This window comes from Scyliorhinus canicula, chromosome 11, assembly GCF_902713615.1.
Source record: "Scyliorhinus canicula chromosome 11, sScyCan1.1, whole genome shotgun sequence".
Lineage (NCBI taxonomy): Eukaryota > Metazoa > Chordata > Chondrichthyes > Carcharhiniformes > Scyliorhinidae > Scyliorhinus > Scyliorhinus canicula.
In genome coordinates this window covers 13,605,514-13,630,346 of record NC_052156.1, presented here as the reverse complement: position 1 = coordinate 13,630,346, position 24,833 = coordinate 13,605,514, and the positions used below count along the sequence as shown (strand labels likewise).

At 49.7% G+C, this 24,833-nt stretch overlaps 1 protein-coding gene across 2 annotated transcripts in view; it reads left to right on the top strand.

The window, feature by feature from the left end:
- Nucleotides 1–24,833, top strand: part of LOC119973832 (ETS domain-containing protein Elk-1-like) — a 144,992-nt gene that overhangs the window by 66,674 nt on the left and 53,485 nt on the right. Inside the window, exons 2-5 of one of the 2 annotated variants that reach the window (XM_038812299.1) lie at nt 10,180–10,390; nt 14,577–15,299; nt 21,002–21,103; nt 22,178–22,480. In XM_038812299.1, coding sequence (XP_038668227.1) covers nt 10,187–10,390; nt 14,577–15,299; nt 21,002–21,103; nt 22,178–22,276 — 1,128 coding nt within the window. In that variant the 5' untranslated portion in view covers nt 10,180–10,186 and the 3' untranslated portion in view covers nt 22,277–22,480. Of the gene's footprint in view, nt 1–10,179; nt 10,391–14,576; nt 15,300–21,001; nt 21,104–22,177; nt 24,339–24,833 lie in introns of those variants that run through there. The other variant, XM_038812297.1, reaches the window with a different exon arrangement.

The window sequence follows — 24,833 nt, the reverse complement described above, 5'->3', positions numbered from 1 at the left end:
CCTCAAGGGCTTCCTGTTGTGGGAACAGCTAATAAAGGCAAATTTTATTTACACCTCTGCACTTACAGCCTTTTTGCGCAGTTGCACATCTCGTCTGCCAAGCTGAAGGTTCACGGTGCAGAGCTGAAGAAAGGAAACCGGCCGGGCTCCCTTTTTTATGTCTCTGCACGTGAGCAGGCCGTAGTCTCCACAACACTGCTAGCCAAGTGTTGAGGTGAGGTCAGCCCACTGTATCTTTCCCTGTGGTGTCTCGTAAAACGTAAAACCCAAATAATTTTTCCCTCCTGCTGGAGGGGAGGTGGTGCGTGTGACTGTACAGAGTGAGCTGCCAGCATTGAGGGTAGTCTGTGCTGATAAGCTGACCTTGAACTTGGACGTCGTAAGATAGAATTGGCCAGTGACAAGTCTCTACGCGCGCGGGGGAATGAAATCAATCCGAGGATGCAATGCAGATTAGCCAGAATGATACTGTGGCCAAAAGTGTTAAATTGTGAAGATAAATTGCATAGACCAGGCATGTATCCTCTCAAATATAGATTAACGAGGTAATCTGAATAAGGTGTTTAGAGGATGAATAAGAACATGGGAACTAGGAGCAGGAGTAGGCCATCTGGCCCTTCGTTCCTGCTCCGCCATTCAGTGAGATCATGGCCAATCCGGAATGACATGAATGAATGATCTACTCCTGTTCCTTAGAATCTATAGAATCCCTACAGTGCAGAAGGAGGCCATTCAGCCCATCGAGTCTGCACCAATCCTTCAAAAGGGCACCCCATCTAGGTACAGTGCTCTGCTCTATCCCCATAGCCCTACTCATTGATCACGGCCAATCCACCTAACCTACACATCTTTGGACTATGGGAGGAAAGCGGAGCACCCGGAGGAAATCCACGCAGACACGGAGAGAAAGTGCAAACTCCAAACAAACAGTCACCCAAGGCCAGAATCGAACCCGGGACCCAGGTATTATGAGGCAGCAGTGCTAACCGTTGTGCCACCGTGCTACTCTTAAGGTTGATTGGGATGCTTCACTATGTTAAAGGTGCTGTATCAATACCAGTTGTTGTTCTTGTTGTGTATCCTCACTCTCCAGGTCTTACAAGTGGCACTGATTCTGTAGCCAAACAGCTGGCGTTCCACCTGAACCAGTAGTGTTGCCAACTGTGATTAAATGTTCACTGGAGGTCTCATCACATGACTTGTCCCCACGCTGCAGCCATTAGTCGGCCAACAGATCTATCCTTGTGACTGATGTTCTGCAGAAGAGTCATACGGACCCGAAGTGTTAACTCTGGGTGTGTTTATCCCCACTGCGTTGCGCCCGCCACCGATCCCGTTGTGCTTGGAGCATCGAGGGAGAGGCCCAAGATGGGCTTCTCATCAGGTGCAAAACGACGTGTAGGTCACGTGACCCGGTGGCGCCCGGTGTGATCCGAGGCCCTCGCTGGGTGTGATCCAGGTCATGAGACATCATCTAAAGGTGCGTGGCTGGGTTGAGGCCCCATTCTCCCGGCTCCTGGAAGTCATCGGCAAGGCCTCACCCTGCACTGGTTAGTACGTCGCGCCCGATGTGGGCCTGTACATTCTGGGTGTATAGCGGGATTGGGCAAAATTGAGATTTGCACCATTTTGCAATTTATGGCAAATCCTGGATCTCGCCCCAAAATGTCGAGAATATCATGAACCCTAATTTACATTCATTTCAATCTCATTAACGAGATTGAAATCGAATGCAGTGGCCCCCTTGCGGACATGGCACCCGTGGAGGAGGAGGACACTCGCTCGTCACTGTAGCACTCAACATCTACGCCACTGGGTCATTCCAGTGCTCGGGTGGGGAGCTATGTGGCATCTGCCAATCTTGCACCCACAGGGGCATCCGGGAGGTGGACCACTTGGAGCCCTTCTGAATCTCACGGCTCTAGCCAATCACCTACATTAGCTCAGGGAGAACCTTGTCCAGAGGTTCAACATCTGGCTGGGACCCAGCTGAAGTCCTGGGATCCAGCAAACCTCCGACTGCTCTCTCCTTTGGATGTTCCTGCCTCCCCCTGCTGTGCATCAGCAGCTGAGCGATGCTCACCAGATTATGCCCCGGAAGCCTGTCCACAGAGGTGTGTGTCTCTGAGCTGGTGGATGATGCTTGTGATAGCTGTGACACATCGCCAGTGTTATCGTCAGCACTCTCTCCGAGGTGGTCTCCTGGGGGGGGGCGGGGGTCGACTCCAGATGGCCTGCCCTCATTAGATGGAGACCCTGCAAGACAGTGGACGTGTGGTTAGTCAGAGGGAAGGATCATTTGGCCTGACATGAACAACTCATTTGAGACAGGTCATCGAGGTGAAGGGGCAGTGAATCCTCACCACTTTGGCACAGGCCAACCTCTCATTCGGTCACTACTCTCTTCTCGGGCAACCCCGCGATTTCTAGGGCACGTTCCTCATAGCTGGTGAATCTCCCCCGGATCTCCCCTGTCTTGGCCTTATCTATTTATTATGGGCTATCTTTGGCGGGGACGAAGCGGGGGCATTGTGAGCCGCACAATTGATGGATCAGGGTGGGTTTATAGCAGGTGGCATGGGTGGGCACCGCAGCTGAACATGGAGGGGTTGTGCTGGTGGGTGCCGGAAGGTTCTGAGGTACAAGCTTAGGGGGTGCGAGGTGCCAGCCAGTGGATTGTTGGGGGGAGGGTTGGGAATTTGAGGGGTGGCAGGCTGGACCGATGCCAGGAGAGGTGGCAACTTACCCTTGCAGCTCGTTGGGGGTCATTCATCTTCTCCTGACATTGGACGGTGGTCCTCTTGGTCATGCTGCCCGCACTTGACGATTTTGAGTTCGTTTTGCCCTCAGTCTGGTCTCAGTGAACTCTGAGTCGGATTTGTAGGTATCAATTATCGTTTATTTCAAACAGCTTGCCAGCTCCTCTCACTCTGATAAAAAGGCAGGAGACTACATGTCTCTTGAAACTTCCAGAGCGAGTCGGGACAAAGGGACAAAGCATCTAATTTCATATGCATTCAGGTAGCATCAAGTTTCACATACTCACGACCAAATAAGGCAACGGTGGCAAATGCAAAGCTCCCATAGGCTTTCCCTACATTCCTTCACCTGGCCTGAGGCCCCTTTTCCCAGTATCCCCTGCAACAAATAAATGGTCCTAGTGGCTGCCCATCCCCCTCTTCGGGCTTTGCGAAATCCCAGTTACAGGCAATTAGACTGTTGCCCATTTTCTCCAGCCTAAGCTAGAGATGTTTAAAAGTCCGCTAACCTAACTCCTTATTCTACTGTAGTACGATTTTGCTCTTAACTTGGCCTAATTACCCATCATGCCTTTCTGTTAATTTCCTCACACTGGCAGCCTCTGCCACTGCCTCCCAGGCGGCATTCCTGATCCAGCTGCTGGTTCTTTGTGTTCCTCTCAGGGAACACGGTGCCCCACCTCTCATCCACAACGTCGAGAAGCCTGGTGAGGTTGGCATCGCCAAAGCGAGGAGCATGTCTGCTGCTGCCATACTGGTGTGTTGACTGGGAGTGAGTGGTTAGGGAGCGTTTAAAAGCAGCTCCCCCCCCTTAGGGGCGAGCAGCTGATGCGCGAGTCGGGCGAATGAGATGGCGAGGGAGCCGGTAATGTTGAAATTCTTGAGGGGGTTCATTTTTGGCACAAAGTGCCGTTGAATATGGGCCGTGTTCTCGCCAGCACGACCATGGCAAAACAGCCCACCAAAAGCAGACTTTAACTTTTGTTTGCTGAATTGCGCCTCTGCTCTCCACAAGCAGAGACCAGGCGTGATGGCCACTCCGCTGGCATGATGGCCAATCTGGGGATCTCCGAGGCCATTGGTGTTTGGGGACAGGGCAGGGCATCTCCTGGCACTGCCCCGGCACCCTGGCAATGCCGACTGGCGCCCTAGTAGTGTCAACTGGGCACCCTGGCAGTGCCAACTGAGCACTGTCGGGGGACCAGATTGGCACTGCCAGGGTGTCAGGACATTGCTCTGGTGTCAGACGGGCAATGCCAGGGAGCAAGGTCTAAGGGGGGGGTGCGAAGGGGCGTATGAAAGGGGTTTGGACAGGGTAAATAGGAAGTAGCTGTTCTCTTGATTGATGGGTCAACCACAAGGGGTCATAACTTTAGGGTGAGGGGCAGGAGATTCCGAGGGGATTTGTGAAAACAAAAATTCACTCTGGGTGGTGAGAATCTGGAATGCAGAGAAGGTAGTGGAGGCTGGAAACCTCACAACTCTTAAAAAGACCTTGGAGGACAGCACGGTGGCGCAGTGGGTTAGCCCTGCTGCCTCAAGGCGCCCAGGTCCCAGGTTGGGGCAGCACGGTGGCGCAGTGGGTTAGCCCTGCTGCCTCAAGGCGCCCAGGTCCCAGGTTCGGGGCAGCACGGTGGCGCAGTGGTTAGCCCTGCTGCCTCATGGCGCCCAGGTCCCAGGTTCGGGGCAGCACGGTGGCGCAGTGGGTTAGCCCTGCTGCCTCACGGCGCCCAGGTCCCAGGTTTGGGGCAGCACGGTGGTGCAGTGGTTAGCACTGCTGCCTCGTGGTGCTGAGCACCCAAGTTTGATCCCGGCTCTGGGTCACTGTCCGTGTGGAGTTTGCACATTCTCCCCGTGTTTGCGTGGGTTTCGCCCCCACAACCCAAAGATGTGCAGGGGAGGTGGATTGGCCACGCTAAATTGCCCCTTAATTGGTAAAAATGAATTGGGTACTCTAAATTTATTTTAAAAAAAGCCCTTGGAGAAGCACCTGAAACGCCATCACATTCGAGGGTATGGGAGACCAAGGCAGGCCAGCCTCCCCGAACAGGCGCCGAAATGTGGCGACTAGGGGCTTTTCACAGTAACTTCATTTGAAGCCTACTTGTGACAATAAGCGAGTTTCATTTCATAGCGTGAGATTTGGGGTAGTTATTGTTGGTGGAGCCAGGATGGGCTGAAGGACTTTTTCTGCACTGTACGGCTCTATAACTCCAGACCATACAGTCCCTCAAGTTTGCCTCATCATTCAGTACGATCATGGCTGACCTGCTTTAGTTTGACTTTCCCAACTTCTTGTTGATGTCTAGGGACCCACTCAGGGTCGAATAGTTCAGTCAAGAGGCACACTGACTACTCCAATACATGCATGTAAACGCTCTGCTTTGGCTGCTGAGTGAACCTGTGAAATGCTCTACCACAAAAGGCTGTGAAGGCCAAGTCACTGAATGTATTTGAGAAGGAAATAGAGACAGCACGGTGGCACAGTGGTTAGCATTGCTGCCTCACTGTGCCGAGGTCCCAGGTTCGATCCCGGCTCTGGGTCACTGTCCGTGTGACGTTTGCATATCCTCCCCGTGTTTACATGGGTTTTGCCCCCACAACCCAAAGATGTGCAGGGTAGGTGGATTGGCCACACTAAATTGCCCCTTAATTGGAAAAATATTAATTGGGTACATCAAATAAAAAAAAAGAAGGAAATAGATAGATTTCTATACTCGTGTCAAAGGGTGTGGGTAGAGCGTTGGAGTATGGTATTGAGATAGAGGATCAACCGTGATCACAATGAGTGGCAGAGCAGGCTCGAAGGGCTGAATGGCCTCCTCCTGCTCCTATTTCCTATGTTTCTATGTTCCTGGTGTCATTGCTGTTGATGTTGTCTCAGCCACAATGTGATTGACAACAAAGTTGTCCTCATCCTGTCAGATTAGCGAGTGGCACTATGTTTGGATTGCTTCTGCAGTTTCCCAGATTGTGAGTGTCAGGTGGTGCTTCAGTAAATCCTTAAACATAGAAACATAGCAAATAGGAGCAGGAAGAGGCCATTTAGCCCTTCGAGCCCGTTCCGCCATTCATTATGATCATGGCTGATCATCCAGCTCAATATCCTAATCCCCCCCCCATACCCTTTGATCCCTTCGCCCCCAAGTGCCCTCCAAGTGGAAAGATTGTGAATGGATCTTTACTGGGCATGTGTTGCTTTACGAAAATATTTGGTTTATACACAAAGTGGGTGTGTATTGAAAACATACAATGATTTGGCTCAACTACTTTCTGTGGTACCAAATTGCACAGGCCATCTCTGAGATGGCAGACCATCTCAGTCCTAAATGGTCTATCCCGCATCTTCAGATTGCGATCCCTGGTTCTGGACACCCCCACCATTGGGAACATCCTTCTTGTATCACCCTCTCTAGTCCTGGTAGAATTTTGTAGGTTTCTATGAGATCCCTCCTCATTCTTCTGAACTCCAGTGAATACAATCCTAACCAATTCAATCTCTCATGTCCATTCTGCCATCCCCGAAATCAGTCTGCTAAAGTTTCTCTGCACTCCCTGTAGAGCAAGTACATCCTTCCTCAGATAAGGAGACCAAGACAGTACACAATATTCCAGGCATGGCCTCAGCCGGGCCCTGCATAATTGCAGCAAGACAAGCCTGCTCGTGTACTCAAATCCTCTCGTGATGAAGGCCAACTGACCATTTGCCTTCTTTACCGCCTGCCGCATCTGAATGCTTACCTTCAGTGACTGATGTAGGAAGACGCCCAGGTCTCGTTGCACATTCCCCTCTCCTAATTTATGGCCATTCAGATGTGTTCCTGTTTTTGCTGTCGAAGTGGATAACCTCGCATTTATCCAAATTATATTGCATCTGCCATTTGTCCACTCACTCAACTTGTCCAAATCACACTGCAGGATCTCTGCATCCTCCTCACAGCTCACCCTCCCACACAGCATGTTAAGGAATGGGTTAAGAGACATTCCACTTAGATGTCTCATTGATGTTAAGTATCCAATAATTGACGCTGATATGTAAAGAGGTGGCAGGTGGTTGTGGGTGGCACAGTAGCACAATGGTTAGCACTGTTGTTTCACAGAGTCAGGGTCCAGGTTCGATTCCCGGCTTGGGTCGCTGTCTGTGGGGGGTCTGCACGTTCTCCCCGTGTCTGCATGGGTTTCCTCCGGGTGCTCCGGTTTCCTCCCACAAGTCCCGAAAGACGTGCTGTTAGGTAATTTGACATTCTGAATTCTCCCTCTCTGTACACGAACAGGCGCCGGAATGTGGCGACTAGGGACCTGTCACAGGAACTGCATTGCAGTGTTTAAGTACGGCTACTTGTGGCAATAAAGATTATTATTATTATTGTTGGGTGTGATGTGGTGATAGAGTTTTATACAGTGTGTTAAAGGAAAATAAAGGTGTCTTGGGAAAGGAGCAGAACTCTTTACTGAACAGCAGGAGGCAAAAGCTAACACAGCACTCACTCTCTCCATCTTTCCAAACGTATCCTAGCTGGCTCTACGGAGCATGTTCGTGGAGCTCTCTTATCAGTCGTTGACTAACGCCAAATAGAACTCTGCTTTTTTTATCACCAGCACAGGCCTGTTTGGGTTTTCTTGTCATTACAGTGACCTCACGTTAGGTGGCGTGATCCTGCCGCTGGTGGATCTGAGCTGGCACAAGCGAAACATGTTGAAATGTGAAATTGCCACAAGCTGCAGCTTGACAGCGAGAGAAAACGTTTTAGTCGATATCGCCCTAATTTGCCACCAGGCTGCGTGGGAATATTCATAGTGTGGGGGCTGGGGAGGGAGAGGTTTAAATGCAAAAATAAATGGCTCGAGCATAGCTGGTGGAAAGATGGTGAATGGATCTTCACTGGGCATGTGTTGCTTTACGAAAATCTTCGGTTTGTACGCAAAGTGGGTGTATCGTGGGCAGCACAGTGGCGCAATGGGTTAGCCCTGCGGCCTCACGGCGCAGAGGTCCCAGGTTCGATCCCGGCTCTGGGTCCCTGTCTGTGTGGAGTTTGCACATTCTCCCCGTGTTTGCGTGGGTTTCGCCCCCACAACCCAAAGATGTGCAGGGTAGGTGGATTGGCCACACTAAATTGCCCCTTAATTGGAAAAAATTAATTGGGTACTCTAAATTTATAAAAAAAAAAGTGGGTGTATCGTGATCAGCGCTGGTCCTGATGGCCACTTGAGTGGTTACCACTGTCCCAAAATGATTATTTTTTTTACATGCCCTAACCAGCGGTTCAAGAAGACTTTTGTTCAAGTAGACTGCCTCCTCAAGGACAGTTGGGGATGGGCAATAAATGCTGACCTAGCCAACGGTGTCCAGATCCTAAGAATGGGTAAAGTAAAGTGACGGGCAGTATGGTAGCATAGTGGTTAGCACAGTTGCTTCACAGCTCCAGGGTCCCAGTTTTGATTCCCGGCTTGCGTGACTGTCTGTGCGGAGTCTGCACGTTCTCCCCGTGTCCGCGTGGGTTTCCTCCGGGTGCTCCGGTTTCCTCCCACAGTCCAAAGATGTGCAGGTTAGGTGGATTGGCCAAGCTAAATTGCCCTTAGTGTTCAGAAAGGTTGAGTGGGGTTACGGGGAGGGTGGAGGTGTGGGCATGGGTAGGGTGTTCTTTCCAAGGGCCGTTGCAGACTTGATGGGCTGAATGGCCTCCTTCTGCACTGTAAATTGATTTTCTCCACCAATGGCACATAGTGGCAGCGGTGTGTACCATTTAGCGGATGAACTGCAGTGACTCACCAAGGCTCTTTTGACAGCACCTTCCAAATGCACTACCTCTAACTTCACGCAAAGGCAGGCAGCTTGCACAATGCTAACACCTAGAAAGACAAGAGTGGGGGGGGGGGGGGGGGGGAAGAGACATCACCATGGGAACACCACCACCTCTACATTCCTCTTCAGGTCACACATCTTTTTGACTTGGAACTATATTGTCATTCTTTCACTGCCGCAGGGTTTGTATGGAACCCTCCCCAACAGCACTGTGGACGTTCATACAGCGCATGGACTGTGCAGCTGTTGAAGAAGGCGGATGATCTAAAGGGAAATTAGGAACAGGCAACAAATAAGGGCCTTGACTGAGATGCCAAATTCACGGAAATGAATATGCACTTGTACAGTGAAGGAGGCGGTTGTGAGGTTGGGGTGGGAAGGAGGGCCGGTGGGGGGGGGGGGGGGGGGGGGGGGAGGGCGGGCTGCGAGAGGGGTGAGAAAAGACGTTATAAATGGGAGAATTATGCGAAGGCTCCAGATGGTAAAAGTCAGACGGCTTGCACAATGCTCATTTTTAAAACATTGACAAATCAAACTCGGACAATAACACAATTTTGACATCAATACCATCTTCAATAATGTAATGGAGTATCACCATCATATCAGTACGATGATAACCCCTTGGACAGGTGAAGCCTGACTAACCACCCCAACCTCTTTCAATGAAAAAAACTTATAATGTGATTAATCTTGACTTTCAAAAGCCATTTAACAGAGTTCTGTACAAAAGGCCACATTCTGGAGGCTGAAGGGGTAACATTTGGGAATGGACTAGTTAAGCAAAGGAATGAGTTTGTTAAAAGAATTAAGTTGAAAATGTCTTGCATTTCTGTAATGCATTTCACAGCCAGAAGACATCCTAAACGTTGTTAAGTGTTTTTGAAGAATAGTCATTGTTGTAATTTACAAAACAGGGTAGTTAAATTATGTGCAGCAAGCTCCCACAAACAGCAATGTGACAATGACCCTGATTCATCTGTTTTTGTGATTTTTTTAAGGGATAAATATTGCCCAGGAGGTAGCTACCCAACTGTTCGTCGAAACAGTGCCATGGGATCTTTTACATCCGCCTCAGAGGGTATAGTAGGACTCATAATCTGACCTCTTGCCTGAAAGACGGCACTTCCAACAATGCTGTACTCCCTCAGTTACATACCAGACAAGTCAGCCTCGCTCAAGGCCGGCAGTGGGACTTGACCCGAAAACCTTCTGCCTCAGAAGGTGAGAGTGTTACCAACTCGACCACAGCTGCTATAGTTGGGGCAAATGTTGAGTGTGAGCTGCCCCAGGGATTAAATTCCTACCGTTCCTGGAGTAACAAACTAATTCCTTTGCTTAACTAGTTTCTCATCCATTAACCAAATGTTACCCCTTCAGCCTCCACAATATGGCTTTTTGTAAATTGCAAATTTACAAACGAGGAAAGGAAAAATTGAGCCACCGTTTTTCATTTCTATGGGTGAACGAGCAGGACCGTGATGTGTTTACGTGGGAATTTCCTGTCGTAATGTAGGCAGAGGGGTTTAATGCCATAAAGTGCGCCAACAGGAAGAGAGGTAGTATAGACACCGATGTCATTCTCTTGCTCCTATTTGTACGATTGGTTCTCTCCTGCAGCTCAGCGATGGACAACTCGATAACTTTGTGGCAGTTTCTACGGCAGCTCTTGGACGAGAACAAGAACGACCTCATTTGCTGGACGTCCAAGGACGGGGAGTTCAAACTACGTAATGCGGAGGAGGTGGCGCGACTGTGGGGCATGCGCAAGAATAAAACCAACATGAACTACGATAAGTTGAGCCGGGCGCTTAGATATTACTATGACAAGGTAAGAACAATCTGCATTTGGAAATGGCTTCCCTTAAACCAGTCCTGACCCTTGATGTACCATCAATTGGACGCGAGACACGATGAAGGTCCAAACTTAGGCTTCAATCAGCTAGATGTTAGCCCGGTGGTCGACTACAGTGAAAGGCCGTCCGCCGGGAACTCTGGGTACTTATACCCCACCTCGGAGGCGGGGTCTACTTGCCTCTGGTTTAGCTCACTTAGGGCTGGTTTAGCTCACTCAGCTAAATCGCTGGCTTTTAAAGCAGACCAAGCAGGCCAGCAGCACGGTTCAATTCCCGAACCAGCCTCCCCGGACAGGCGCCGGAATGTGGCGACTAGGGGCTTTTCACAGTAACTTCATTGAAGCCTACTCGTGACAATAAGCGATTTTCATTTTCTTGACCAATTGGTGAGCAGTCACATGACTAGTCCCAGCCAATCAGACGAGAGGCACATGACCAGCCAGAGCCAATGGGAAACCAGTGCTCTGCACCAATGGCAGTGCTCCTATTCATACCACCAGAACCCTTAAACCAGTCCTGGGCAGAGTAGGGCAACCTGAGAATCAGCCAACATTTCAGAACAAAGGGAGCAAGACTCAAAATATATTTTGCATGCCTTTTTCCTGTTCAAAGTTCATCCTCAGAGATATGGACGCCTCTGGCAATGTTTGTATTTACTGCCCCTCTTCAGCTACCCTTGCGAAGGTGGTGGTGAGCCATCTTCCATAGTACCTCCACAGTGCTGGGAGATGGGAAGCTCTAGGATTCTGAACAAGGGTCATTGAAGGAATGCCCAGTATATTTTCCAGTCGGGCTGGTGTGTGGCTTGAAGGTGGTGGAGCTCCACTGTGTGTTTGCTGCCTTCGTTCCTCCCTGAGGCCAAGGGTTTGGAAGGTGCTGTCGCAGGAGCCCAGGAGAGTTGCTGCAGTGCATCTTCTATATGGCGCCCACTGCTGCCACTGTACACCGGTGGTGGAGGCCGTGAATGTTAAAGGTGGTGAATAGGTTTAGAAAAAATGGGTTGCTTCGGCCTGGATTGTGTCGAGCTTCCTTTTTTAAAAAACAAATGTTTTTATTGGATTTTCATATCTGATATTTAACACTTCATAAGTTAAACATTACAAAACCATCCCAAAAAGAAAAAAAAGAATAACAGAAACCAACACATATTTACAGGCAATTGTGAGTGGTGCAGTGGTTAGCATTGCTGCCGCACGGCACCGAGATCCCAGGTTCGATCCCGGCTCTGGGTCACTGTCCGTGTGGAGTTTGCACATTTTTCCCCGTGTCTGCGTGGGTCCCACCCCATAACCCAAAGATGTGCAGGGTAGGTGGATTGGCCACACTAAATTGCCCCATAATTGAGAAAAAATGAATTGGGTACTCAAAATCTATAAAAGGAAAAATCCATATATTTACAGGAAATTATCTTCCCTCCCGCTGTGGCCGTCACCCCCCCCCCCCCCCTTTTTAGTCAGCATACATTTATGACAATCACCAGTATAGCCAGATCACGTACTTATACAGGTGTCTATTTATAGTTTGGCTTGTGCTTCAGCTTGCACTTGAACCATCCCGTACCCGTCCCCATCTCTTTTCCTCCCCCACAACCGGCATGTACAGTCCACCGAAGAACTGCTTCATCTTCGAATCGCCCTCCCGGGGCTCGGAGGTGTAAAGCCCTCGGTAGAAGGTTGCGAAGGCTTTCTCGATGTTTTCTGGCGTAGCAAACAGCCTACAGCTTCTGTCTTTAACCTGACCCGTTTGCTTCGAGGCTGCCTGCTTTCTCAGCTGGCCTGCCAGCAGGTGGCTGGCTTTGTCTCCATGTTCGTAAAAGGCGCCCCTGTCTGGCGGAGCTGGTGCACTGCTGTCCCTGTGGAGAGCAGGACAAAGTCCACCTGTAGCTTTTCCCCCTCTGCCGTTAGCTCCACGCTCAGGGTTGAGGATTATCGTCGATCCACCTGTTTCCTAGCTGCCCTCTCCTTCCTATCTTTGAGCACCTTGTACGCAATAATTTCCCCTCTTATCACCTCCTTCAATGCCTGCCAGAACGTGGAGGGTGAGACCTCCCCTTTCTGGCTGTCAGTTACCTACCCCTGGAAGCATCGCTTACCCCACTACAAAAACGTTGATCCTGGTGTACACCCTGTGTACCTGGGCGAAGAAGGAGAACTCCTTCTCCCTGGATGTGGCGTTGAACTTCCTGAGCTGCATTCATGCATGCAGATGTCTTGTGTTATGTGCCTGCGTGCCATTGTGATGTAAAAACCCTCAGCAGAGCAAGCGACTGGAGAATAGCACTTCCCACAGTCTGATACATAGCACCGCATGGTAATAGATTGAGAGAACAGCCCAGAGAGAGCACTCTAGAAGTTGCCTACCTGCATGGTGAGCAGCAGAGTAAGACAGTTAGCTGGAATCTGTAAATGGTTAAAGACTAACAATAAACAGTTCATGTTTAAACCTACACGTCTCAAAATCTCCTCATTGACACATCTAAAGAACCGAGATACAACATAGTCGAGAGTTTCCATAATACACCCTGACTTGATCACGAGAGCTACCAAGATTAATCCCATTTTTGTGCGTAGTCCAGAAGTGTGATTGTCACACGTGGTTGGGACACGTCTCCTTGGCCAAGAAATGCGACTTCTGCAGTGGGCTCCTGCACTTAGTGTTGGCTGGTCTGATCCATACAGAGGCCACCTGCTCTATTTCATTCTCAGTACTTGATATTATCCTTCCAGCAAATTGACCCTGGCTCCACCTTCTTCCTGTCTCTGTCTCATTTGTCACCCCACCCCCTCCCCTGCTCCCGGTTCACAGGGATTTACACTCCTTCTCCGCGTTGATTGGATTGCTCCACAGAGAGCCCCAGCATGGACTCGATGGGCCGAATGGCCTCGTACTCTGCTGTTATTTCCCCACCTGTCCCACATTATTTTAGGTAAAGGTGAAGAGAGCCACTTGCTAAGATAACAGACAATCAGTGCGCCTGGAACAATCCCACACCAAGGTTCCTGTGAAATTCCAGAATTCAGGCACTGGAGCAGAGGAAGATCCCAAGATTTGATTCCGGAAATGTGCTGGGTTGGCGGATCGCAGCCAAGGCAGCTTGCTCCGACCTTAGAATTGACCGCAGCCAATTAGGGAATTGGAGAAAGTCTGGGATCCCACCGCCTGATCATTCAGGAATCAGCTTTGCTGCCATTGAGGAATCATGGAGTGGGGAGTGGGGTGAGCACGGTATCTTTAAGCTGTGGTTAGGCCACAGCTCGAGTGTTGTATCTGGTTCTGGGCAGCACACCTCTGGGAGGGATGGGCAGGGCCTTGAGAGGGTCCAGAGGAGATTTATCGGAATGTTTCCAGGGACGAGGGATCTGAGATACAAGATTAGGAAACTGGGATCGTTCACCGTTAAAATCGAGAGGAGATCTGACAAGATTTAGTTGGGCAAAGAGAAGTTTTTCCCAGCAGCTGGTGGTACAAGGCCAAGCGGTCGTAGATTTAAGGTTTTTAGCAAACGGTGCTGGGGGGGGGGGGGGGGGGGGGGGGGGGGAACGTGAGGAAGAACCTTTTCCACAGTGAGTGGTAAAGACCTGGAACTCGCTGCCTGTGAGGGTCTTGGAAGGAGAGACGATGAATGATTTCAAAAGGGATTAAGTTGGGCACTTGAGGAACATGTATCTGTAGGGCGGGGGGGGGGGATGTGAGTGATTGGATTGCTCTACAGAGAGCCCCAGCATGGACCTGATGGGCCGAGTGGCCTCCTACTGTGCTTTTATTTCCCTGTGTGTCCCACATTGATTTTGTTTTAGGTAACGGTGGAGAGAGCCCCTTGGTGAGGTAACAGACAATCAGTGCATCTGGAAATGTCCCGCATCAAAGTTCAGAGGCCTGGGGAAGGGAGAAAATGGGGGAATTAAAAGCTACCTTTAAAGCCACAAATGGGGGGTGGGACGGCGATATGGGGGAGGCGGGGGGGGGGGGGGGGGGGGGGGGGGGGTTGGGTGCAATTCTGACTTTGTGTGAAACAAGCAATCTCGAATCAAGGCCCCCTCCCCTCTCCACCTGTCCTAAAAAGACAAACAATGTCAAACCTGTTTCCAATTCGCTGTTGCTCAGAGTCAAGGTCAAGGTTTCTCGTGATTTTATTCGGTCACTATATCCTTTGTTTTCCAGAACATCATCAAGAAGGTGAACGGGCAGAAGTTTGTTTATAAGTTTGTGTCCATGCCGGACAGCCTGGCGATGGAGCCGGAGAAAGACGATGCTGGTGAGAGCGAGTGGCCAATCAGCAGGCCGAAGGACGAAGGCCTTTCCTTGCAAAGGCAGCTGAAGCCCACCACCAGGATCTCGTCCCGGAACGAGTACATGCGCTCCGGCCTTTACTCGACTTTCACGATCCAGTCCCTGCAAAGCAGCAACCACCAGCCCCGTGAGGCCTGCGACTCTCCCCCGAGAACCACGGAAAGGCCAAGCCTGGAGGGGAAAGTCCAGGTGTTCCGGAGGCTTCCCGGGGAGCCTGAGGCTAAATACCGAGAGGAGGAGGAGGAGGAGGAACAGCAGCAGCAGGCTGGCGGGGAATTGGAATTGTGCGGCGAGGGTCTCCACCAGGGAGACTTCAAGGTGAAAATGGAGGCCATTGAAGAGTTGGAATGCGTCATCCTTGATGCCGATGATGATTCACTTCGGGCGCCGAGTCCCAAAGAGGAGAGGCTAGAAAATAGTGGCAGCCTTCAGCCACCAAAGCCCAAGAAGCCAAAGGATCTGGAGCTGCCAGCCACGATACTGATTGCCCGAAATAGTCCCCCTCCAGATAAAAGTAACTCTGGCGTTCTCAACACGGTGGTCCTTCCTACGACCAATGCAGTCACACCGACACTGATTGCCCAGCATGTTCAGGTATATAACCTCAATTTAACTACATTCAAAGATCAATACAGATTGGAGATATGATTGTCCCACCTTAACTCACCCCCCCCCCCCCCCCCCCCCCCCCCCCCCCCCCAACTCCCCTTGCCAAGAGGAAATGTACAATTCCTTATCATCCCATCTAGGTGGATCTGCAATGAGTTTAAAAGATGCTTTTAAAACGGTGCTGGCCGTATCTCGGTTGTCAGTGCACTTGCTTCAACGTATAGAGAAGGTCGTGGGGTCAACCCCTCTCCAGGCACGAAAGCCCACCACCTCTCTCTTGAGCACGAAACCCCAGGCTGATGCTTCAGCGTGGTACTGCGGGAGTGCTGCACTGTCAGAGGTGCTGTGTTTGGAAGGAGACATTGTGTCTAAGACTAGCCTCCTCCCTCGGATGGAGGTGAAAGATCCAGTGGCGCCATTAAAAGAGATGTCCACCCCCCCCCCCCCCCCCCCCCCCCCCGGGTGTCCCAGGAAGTATTTAAACCTCAACCAACATTTTTAAAAAAATCTATTATGCTTGTTATTGAATTTTCACTTGTTTTGTGCAAATTTGCTGCCCGTTTAACTGCAGTTCGAAGCCGCCAAAATTCTTTTACATCACACGCCAGGCGTGCTTAATAATTGCTGGAGGTGGTGTAGGTGCAGGGAGACCTGATGGGATGGGATGGGGGTGGTGGTGGTGAGGCGGGGGGGGGGGGGGGGGGGGGGGGGGGCGAGTGTGGGGGGTGTGGAGAGAGGAGGAGGGGGGTAGTGAAGATGTTGTGGTGGGGTTACATCTTTGAAGATGGTGAGAGGTTGATAAAATTTGCTTTATTTAAAAAAAGAGTTTCCCAGGAACCTTGCCTTTGCACAAGGGTGTTGCAGTGGTTAGCACTACTGCCTCACAGCGCCGGGGACTCGGGTTTCCCGTACCAGCCTCCCCGGACAGGCGCCGGAACGTGGCGACTAGGGGCTTTTCACAGTAACTTCATTGAAGCCTACTCGTGACAATAAGCGATTTTCATTTTCATTTCATTTCAATTCCAACCTCGGGTGACTGTGTGGAGTCTGCACGTTCTCCCCGTGTCTGCGTGGGTTTCCTCCGGGTGCTCCGGTTTCCTCCCACATGTCCAAAGATGAGCAGGTTGGGTGGATTGGCCATGCTGAATTTCCCGTTACTCTCCAAAGTTTAGGTGGGTCGCAGAGATAGGACAGGGCGTGTGGGCCAGGGTAAGGCTTTCTTTCGGAGGGTTGGTGCAGACCTGATGGGCCGAATGGCCTCCTCCTGCACTGTAGTGATTCTATGAACTGGAGGAATTGAATACAACAGCGTGGAAAGAAGATTGGGTCCAATTCTGTCTGCCAGACTTTAGGAAAATGGTGACAAAGTTTTAGAGGTGGTGCATTTAATCAGAACAGGCGGAGTCCACACAGAGTAAAAACAAGAACAAAGTTTTATTTACAAACTATTACTCCCCCGGTAGACGCCTATCAGGGTTCCTTTCTGGTCAGTTTTTAAAAATAAATTTAGTATACCCAATTAATTTTTTTTCGAATTAAGGGGCAATTTAGTCCCTAGACTGCACATCTTTTGGACTGCGGGGGCGAAACCCACGCAAACACGGGGAGAATGTGCAAACTCCACACGGACAGTGACCCAGAACCGGGATCGAACATGGGACTTCGGCGCCGTGAGGCAGCAGGGCTGACCCACTGTGCCACCGTACTGCCTTTCTGGTCAGTTCTTACTGGCCGACATTAAATACACTGGGTAATTACGATACCTCGCCCCCTGGTGGGGGAGTTTTGTACTCCACAAGGAGCACTGGAAAGACGGGCATTTCTACCCTGCCGGGGATATTACAGTGCAGAGGAGATTTAGTGCAATGCTTGCAAGGTGTGAGGAACTTCAGTTATGTGGACGGACTAGAGTTGCCGATATTTCTTACATCAAAGGGGGTATTTAATCCAAATTTAGGGAGCCCTTTGGTCGAGTTTCCAGCAGCAGAACGGTCGGTGACCGCAGAGGACACCAGAAATGTAAGATCATTGGGAAAGGAATCAGTAAATCGGAAGGGTGTGCGGTGATTTCTGATCTGGAATGCTCTCAGTCGCAAAAGGTGGAGGATGCAGATTCGATAGCAGCTTCCAGAAGAGAATTGGATGAATTCAGTCAGGGTGGAGGGGATAATCCCAGCACTATGGGGAAAGGGCAGAGGGTAATCAAAATAATTAAACAGGCATTTCCAATGGCCAATACAGGCATGGTAGGCCGACTGCCCTCCTTTTGTACAATTCCACACCATTGGTTAAAATCATTGCAGGGCCCTTTGATGAATGATGTCTGCAGTTATTATGTTCCCCACCAGGTGGCAATAGAACTACTGTAATGGGAATGTTCACGACGACACGATCAAAGGGCAGGTGGGATCGTCACAAGTCAGATTTTTTGCCACCGATCAGCGAATAGTTTTCCACTGATAAATCCCAGACTTTTCTGGATGAGTGGATTGATCAATGGCAATTTTTCCCTTGAACTTTTGTATTGTTTCATGAGTAGAAGCAGGTGCACGTGTATCGTTTCTAATGTATCATTGGGACATTGGGAAATGTGTGCCGTTTCTGTGGTATCAATACCACTCCAGTGGGCCAGAGCTTTACGTTGCTCGGGCGGGCATCTGCCCCACCCAGAAGCAGGTGAAATGGCGGAAGACCGCGTTGGGTGTGTGTCCCGATGTCATCGCACACTCTTGCAATATTTCGGACTGCGGGCACACTTTGAGAGTCGGAAGCGCACCCCGCTGATAATCGATCAGGCAATTTTTCCCATCAAGGGGCCGAGCTAATGTGCTTTTCCGCGGCCCGCCTGCTAGCGGGCAGGCCGATTGGTCAGGTGGCCGTTACCTTTTAGCTGCAACCGCGAGTCAGGGCGGGGTGAACATTCTGGGCTGGAATAAAATGAACAGGAAGTGTCTGGGGACTGAGGTCTGTGTGTGAATGTGTTGCCTGGACACTCGCTGCATAGCTTTTCCATCACAATCTATTCCCTACAGGTCAACAGCTCCCTGAGACAGCTCCTTATGGCAACTCTTTCATTCCTCGTTAGTTATGAATGCATTTAGGATGCCCCTAAGTGTTTGACAGCCAGTACAATCGCTCTGAAGTGCAGCCGCTATTGTAAGGCAGAAATGCAGCAGGCGATCTGCGTGGAATCCATTACCTGAGGGTAGATAGGCTCTCAGTTTAACATCTCACCTGGCAGACGGCTCCTCGGGACAGTGCAGCATTCCCTCAGTACTGCCCTGGGGTGTCAGCCTGGACTTTACCTACAGGTTGTTCAAGTGGGGTTCCAACTCACGATGTCCCAACTCAGAATCGAAAACCCCACCTAACGGGCAAGATGAAGGACAGCAATGGACTGTCACCCCACCTTTGGGCGGCATGGTGGCACAGTGGTTAGCACTGCTGCCTCACAGCTCCAGGGACCCGGGTTCAATTCTGGTCTCGGGTGACTGTGTGGAGTTTGCACCTTCTCCCCGTGTCTGCCTGAGTTTCCTCCGGGTGCTCCAGTTTCCTCTCACCAAAGATGCGCAGGTTAGGTGGATTGGCCATGCTGAATTTCCCCTTCGTGCCCAAAAAGGTTAGGTAGGAATTACTAGGTTACAGGGTTAGGATGAAGATTGAAGTAAAAAACTCACCACTATTCTTAGAATTCCCCCTGGGTCAATAAGACATTCTAAATGGTGAACAGGGATTCTCACTCCCTGTCTCCTATGCAAGCTTAGGTGGGCTATTCGGGTCAAACTATATTTTCAAATTATCCCCCGGTATAACCCATATCTTCATAGACAAATTTTATCTAATTACCACTTAGTAGCATCGATCCTGGGTCCCACGATGCTAAGTAAGTAAAGTAGACTTTGTAATAACCATTGTTTCAGGTTAAAACCTTAAGTTATTTTATTATATTTGTTTTCTTTTAAAAGATGCAATCACTGCCTTTACAGAAAAGTGAAAAGATCTTGTTTCTGGATTCTCCTGGTTGGTTGAAAAGACCTTCAGATCCACCTTGACAATCTCTCTTCTTTAGCTTTTGGTCTTCCTCAGATGGATTCGCTGTTCCGCTCGGTTGCTATGCTCTATCCGTCCCATGTACTGAGCTATGAGAGCTGACTCTGCTGGCTGTCCCCTTTTTTAGGGTTTATATTCCCCTTCTAGCAGTTATTAAGTTTATATGACATTATCGTAAAGTAACTTTATATTTTACTCTTGATTGTCCAAGGTACCTTTAATCTGAATTATTTCTAACATGACTATGTCACATTGAGCATGGCTTCAGCTCATCGAACTCTGATTACATTGTTTCCCTGGTGATGTTCAAAAGTGCTTTGATCCCAGAGAGGCGTTACATCTGGTTTCTGTCATTTCTCAAGTTGCTTTATTACCAAATAGTGCCCCCAGCTCAGAACTCTGACTCTGATTTGGGGCTGATGTGTATTCCCATTGTCACGTTGTTTTCTGCTTCCCATATTCACCTGTTGTCAGCAGAATTTCACACCTAAACATTTGTCACCCAATTCAACTGAAGCTCCGAGCAATTTTTTTTTGGCTGCTTACTAAAATAATTAACTTCAAAGAAGGTGCGAAATATCGCTTTTTTTAATATAACTAAAAGTTCAGTCTGCTGTGACTTAAAAGACATACATCAGTTTTACAGCTTGAATAGTCACAAGCTGTTTTCTTAACGCCTGTTTGATAAAGGCTATCTGCATTTCAAAACCTTCCTTTACAGCTGCTGTTAACCCTTTGTGGGATTTTCCCCCACATTCTCTCATGCAGCCTAATCCAGGTATTGCCAGACTTCCATGTTTCAAATGACATATTTTCCCATTTTTACTTTTACAAGATGTAGGTTTATGTAGGTAACTCATTCCAGGGGCTGGTGCAGACTCGATGGGCTGAGTGGTCTCCTTCTGCACTGTAGGGACCCTGTGATTCTAAGACCCTCTGACAATTGATGTCTTCAAACAAATGTAACTCGATTTGCACAGCACGGCATTGGTCACGAAAAGCAAGAGCACATCCGTCCCCCACGGTATAACTTTGAGATGATCAATAGATTCAGAAAGAAGTTAGAAAGAAGCTATTTTAACTGCAGAGCAAGAGTGGTAGAACCTCAAAATAAGGGCTGGGTAATTTGGGGGTGGGATAGAAAACACCTCTTCACAGGTGTAGTGGAATCGGGGTTGGGGGGGTGGGGGGGGGGGGGGGGGGGGGGGGGGTCAACTGATCATTTCAATGCTGAGATAGATAAATTTAAGATTGCTGAGTGTTACGGAACCAAGGTGGTAGATGGAGATAAGATACAATTTGGCCATGATCTAATTACATGGCGGAACAGATTTGAGGGACCAATTGTCCTGTCCCCACATCCCAACACTTATTTAACTCATCCCACCAGCATTGGGGTAAATAAACTCAGAAGAACTGAAATGGTGGAGAGTGCGTAGGATGGCTGGTTTGTGAAAGGTTTGTGTGATGCTATCCGAGAGTTAAGGTGTCTCTTTTGGGACCAAGCACAGGTGCTTTATTCTGCATCTGGCCTACCCTAGACCTGACTTAAGGACGTTAGATGCCGACACTGGTGCCATAGTGTGGTGACAACTGTTTTTAATTTGACCAAATGCTCTTTATTCTCTGTTTGACAGACTCCAATAATACTGACGCCAAATGCTTTGCCGTCTGCCATTCACTTCTGGAGCACACTGAGCCCAATAGCACCAATGAGCCCCGCCAAACTCTCATTTCAGGTAAGGCTGAACTCTGAACTCTTAGCGGGTAGAATTTCGGACAGGACTTTGGGAATATCTCCGGTGTAAGATTGGTGGAAATTCAGAGAAACTGTGCCAATGGCCATTTTTCCTGTTCCTCCTCGGTTTCTGTCAAAGGTACAACTGGGAGATCAAGAGATCCCCTATTGTGATTCTTCTTTCATGGGATCTGGAAGGGCAAGGCCAGCATTTGTTGCCCGTCCCTAATTGCCCCGTGACACCAGTGCCTTGCTCGGCCATTTCAGAGGGTCAGTTAAGAGTCAGCCACATTGCCGTGGGTCTGGAGTCACGTGTAGGCCAGACCGGGAAAGGGCGGCAGGTTTCCTTCCCAGATGAAGTTTTGCAACAGTCAATGATCGTTGTCGTGGTCACCATTACTGAGACTACAGCTTTATAATCCCAGATCCATTAATTTAGTTTAAACTCCACCAGATGCTGTGGCGGGATTTGAACCCCATGTCCTCAGAGCTGGGCCTCTGGATTATGAGAGTGATGACACTGCGGCTACACCACTGTGCCCCTGTGGTGTTGGCCCTGCCTCAGTGCCTGTGGGCACACATTGGCGCAGTGTGTAACAGCGCAGCTTCATCACCCAGCAAAGGGAAGACAGCAAGTTTGGCCTTTAACCTCCCAAGAATGAAGGAAAATTGATGGCCGTCTCTTCCCGGGATAGTTCCAGGCACCACTTGATCTGGCAGCTCACTGATAAATGGCCAAGGGAAGTCCACTTGCTCGCTCTCTCTCTTTCTCTGCCATTTATTGATATGAGGAGTGGGGGTTGAGGGTTAGGAAGTAAACATGTTCAAGAAAAATAGCATGGCAATGAATAGAAGTTTGCAATTTAAAACTTTTTATTCATTTTTTAAATATGATTCATTTTTCTCAATTTTTAACTTGCGATTTTTGCAAACCGAGGGTTATGGAACCAAGGCAGGTGGGTGGAGTTAAGAGACCGGTCAGCCATGTTTTCACTGAGTGATAGAACAGAGTTGAGGGGCTGAATGGCCTCCTTCTGCGTTGATAATGGGTAATAAATGCCTTCTTCTCTTTCAGTTCCCCTCAGCGGGAAGCACACAGATCCATATCCCCGTCGCCTCCATGGACGGATTGTCGACACCAGTCCTTTCATCAGCGATGCTGCAGAAACCATGAGACCAGCTCCAAGAGAAGCCGACGAAATACTTACGACTGTCAGTCACCGGCCAGGACTGGACGTATTGGAATCAAATCGGCCTGGGGGGTGGGGAGGAGGACGGATTGAATGGCCCGACCTTCCAGATCCCGTTTCTCCTTGGCACAAACCTCTCCACGCGGGACTGACTGACCGAGAGACGTGACCTATCCTGTTGCCGAGAGGTGAGGCCAGTACCAGGTGGTCTGCCCGGGGGGGTTACATTGGGATACATTTGCTGGGGAAGCTATTCCTATCTCAGTCTCGCAGCAGATCTGAAGCCCTGCCCGTTCGTGCCCCCTCGCTGGTTTTGGCACTGCCAGCGATCGTGTGCTGCCAAAGCGCCTCACAGAGTGAGTGTGAGATTTGATTCTCAGCTGCCGTGGGTGCCCCGTGTCAGACCTTGTGCGAGTGCACCCCAGGCTGGGAGAACCGCACATAATGTTGAAGCTGCGGCGAATGGCTTGACGGAAGGGTTTGAATTCAAGCTCCCGACACCCATGATGGTCACGGGGAGTATGCAGCTCGCATCACAAATGTGTGCCATGCACATGGGCATGCGACTTGTGCGTTGGATATGTGTGTGCGGATAGAGGCCTCTCTCAGAGCTCCCACACAGTTGAATCCGGAAGTGTATGCACATCTGAAAATATCCATCCCAAAAAATTCTGCTCTTAGGGGAGGAAATACAAATGTTAGAAAACCAGACAGGGCCTCAAAGAGGGCGTTAAAATCAATAAATTCCTTTACCCTTTACCGAGGTTAGAATGTTGAATTAGACTGTGGCTGATGCATTAGCGAAAATTAGTAAAACGTAAATTGGAAAGATGCTTGTAAAAGAGAAATATCGGATGCCATGATTTGTGAGCAGGACATGCAGTGGGGGTTAGGCTGATTGGAGGAGCAATGTAGGTATAGGCTGAATGGCCAGCTCCTGTGTTGTAACACTCTATGACTGTAAATTACAGTACTCTACTTTTCCAATGCATGTAGGATATGTATAGAACGAGTGACATTGCAATGCACTGGGTGTGGAAGAGGAATCTATTTATATAACGGAGGATCGGCAGTAGCTCACAGAATCACAGAATTGTTACGGGGCAGAAGGAGGCCATTTGGCCCATCGAGTCTGCACTGGCTCCCCAGCAGCATGACTTAGTGTCATTCCCCTGCGCATTGTTTCTATTCAAGTAGTGATCCAGTGCCCTCTTGACAGCCTCGGCTGATCACTCATTTAAATATTGGCCATTGACTGACATTCAGTGCTCACTTTATCAATGCTATTTAATACTTTATAGATGCTCTTGTGAGGGACCCATTTAACCTTCTTCTAGCTGGACTTTGAAGGGGCGATTTTAACCAGACAGTGAAAATCACCTGTGGGACTTCACTACACTGACGGTACTCTCATCCAGATTTCTCCCTGCTCTTCTGAGCCAAGTTTCCTTATTCATTCAGGCGATGCAGGCATCCCTGACCCTTGTTTTTTAAATTCTTTCATGGATGTGGACGTCGCTGGCATTTGTTACCCCATCCCTACCTGCTCCTTGATCTGGTTGGCTTGCCTGGCCATTTCAGGGGTCAATTCGGAGTCAACCACATTGCTGTGGGCCTGGAGTCACATGTAGGCCAGACCAGGTCGGGACGGCAGATTTCCTTCCCTACAGGACATCAGTGAATCAGATGGGTTTTTATAACGACCGATGATGGTTTCTTGGTCATCACGACTGAGGCTAGTTTCCTTGAATGAATTTAGCGCTATCTGCCAGGGTGGGTTGACCTTGAGAAGGCGAGGATCAGCTTCCTTCTTGAGCCACTGCAGTCCATGTGGTGCAGGTAGGGTGAGAATGAAGGAATAGCAATGAGGGGTACTCAAACATGGAGCTGCTCCCATAGGCTTGAGGGTCTTCTTTGTCCAGGTGGTAGATGTCACCGGTGTGGGAGATGTTGTCACGCTCGGGTAAGAAGGATACCTGGCAAAAATCAGTGGAGGTCCCTTCTTTAAATATCCATCCCAGCTCTGATGACATCACTGAGGCCTGATTTCCCCTTGGGGGAGGAGTGTGGGGGGGGGGGGGGGGGGGAAGAAATGGCATGGTCCCCACCAATCCAAACCAGCCAGAACAACAGCCAGGACCAGGTGAGCAATACTGGACTACCTGGTCAGCAGCTAGGCATGGTGACATTGTCCAGGCCTGAGCTCTCTTCGTGAAGCATCTCCCGAATTGGGCTCGCTGGATTGGGTGTAATATTGTGCTCAGGAAGTTTTGTTATGTTAAAAGGCGCCATACAAATGCAAACCGTTGTTGTCCAGCCCAAGGCCAAGAGGGGACAGGGTGGTATTTAAGCAGAGGGGGCAGCAAAGAAATTGGGTCAGAATTTGGCGGGGAGGGTACCTGAGGGTAAAACATCTCAGATGGCCTTCCCACTGGGCTCCCAACCTTGCCGCAATTATACACATTCACCTGTTCCTGAACCTCTGGCATTTGGACTCTGGGAGCTGCCGGCTGCAGTCCCAGTCTTGTCCAGCCGCAGCTT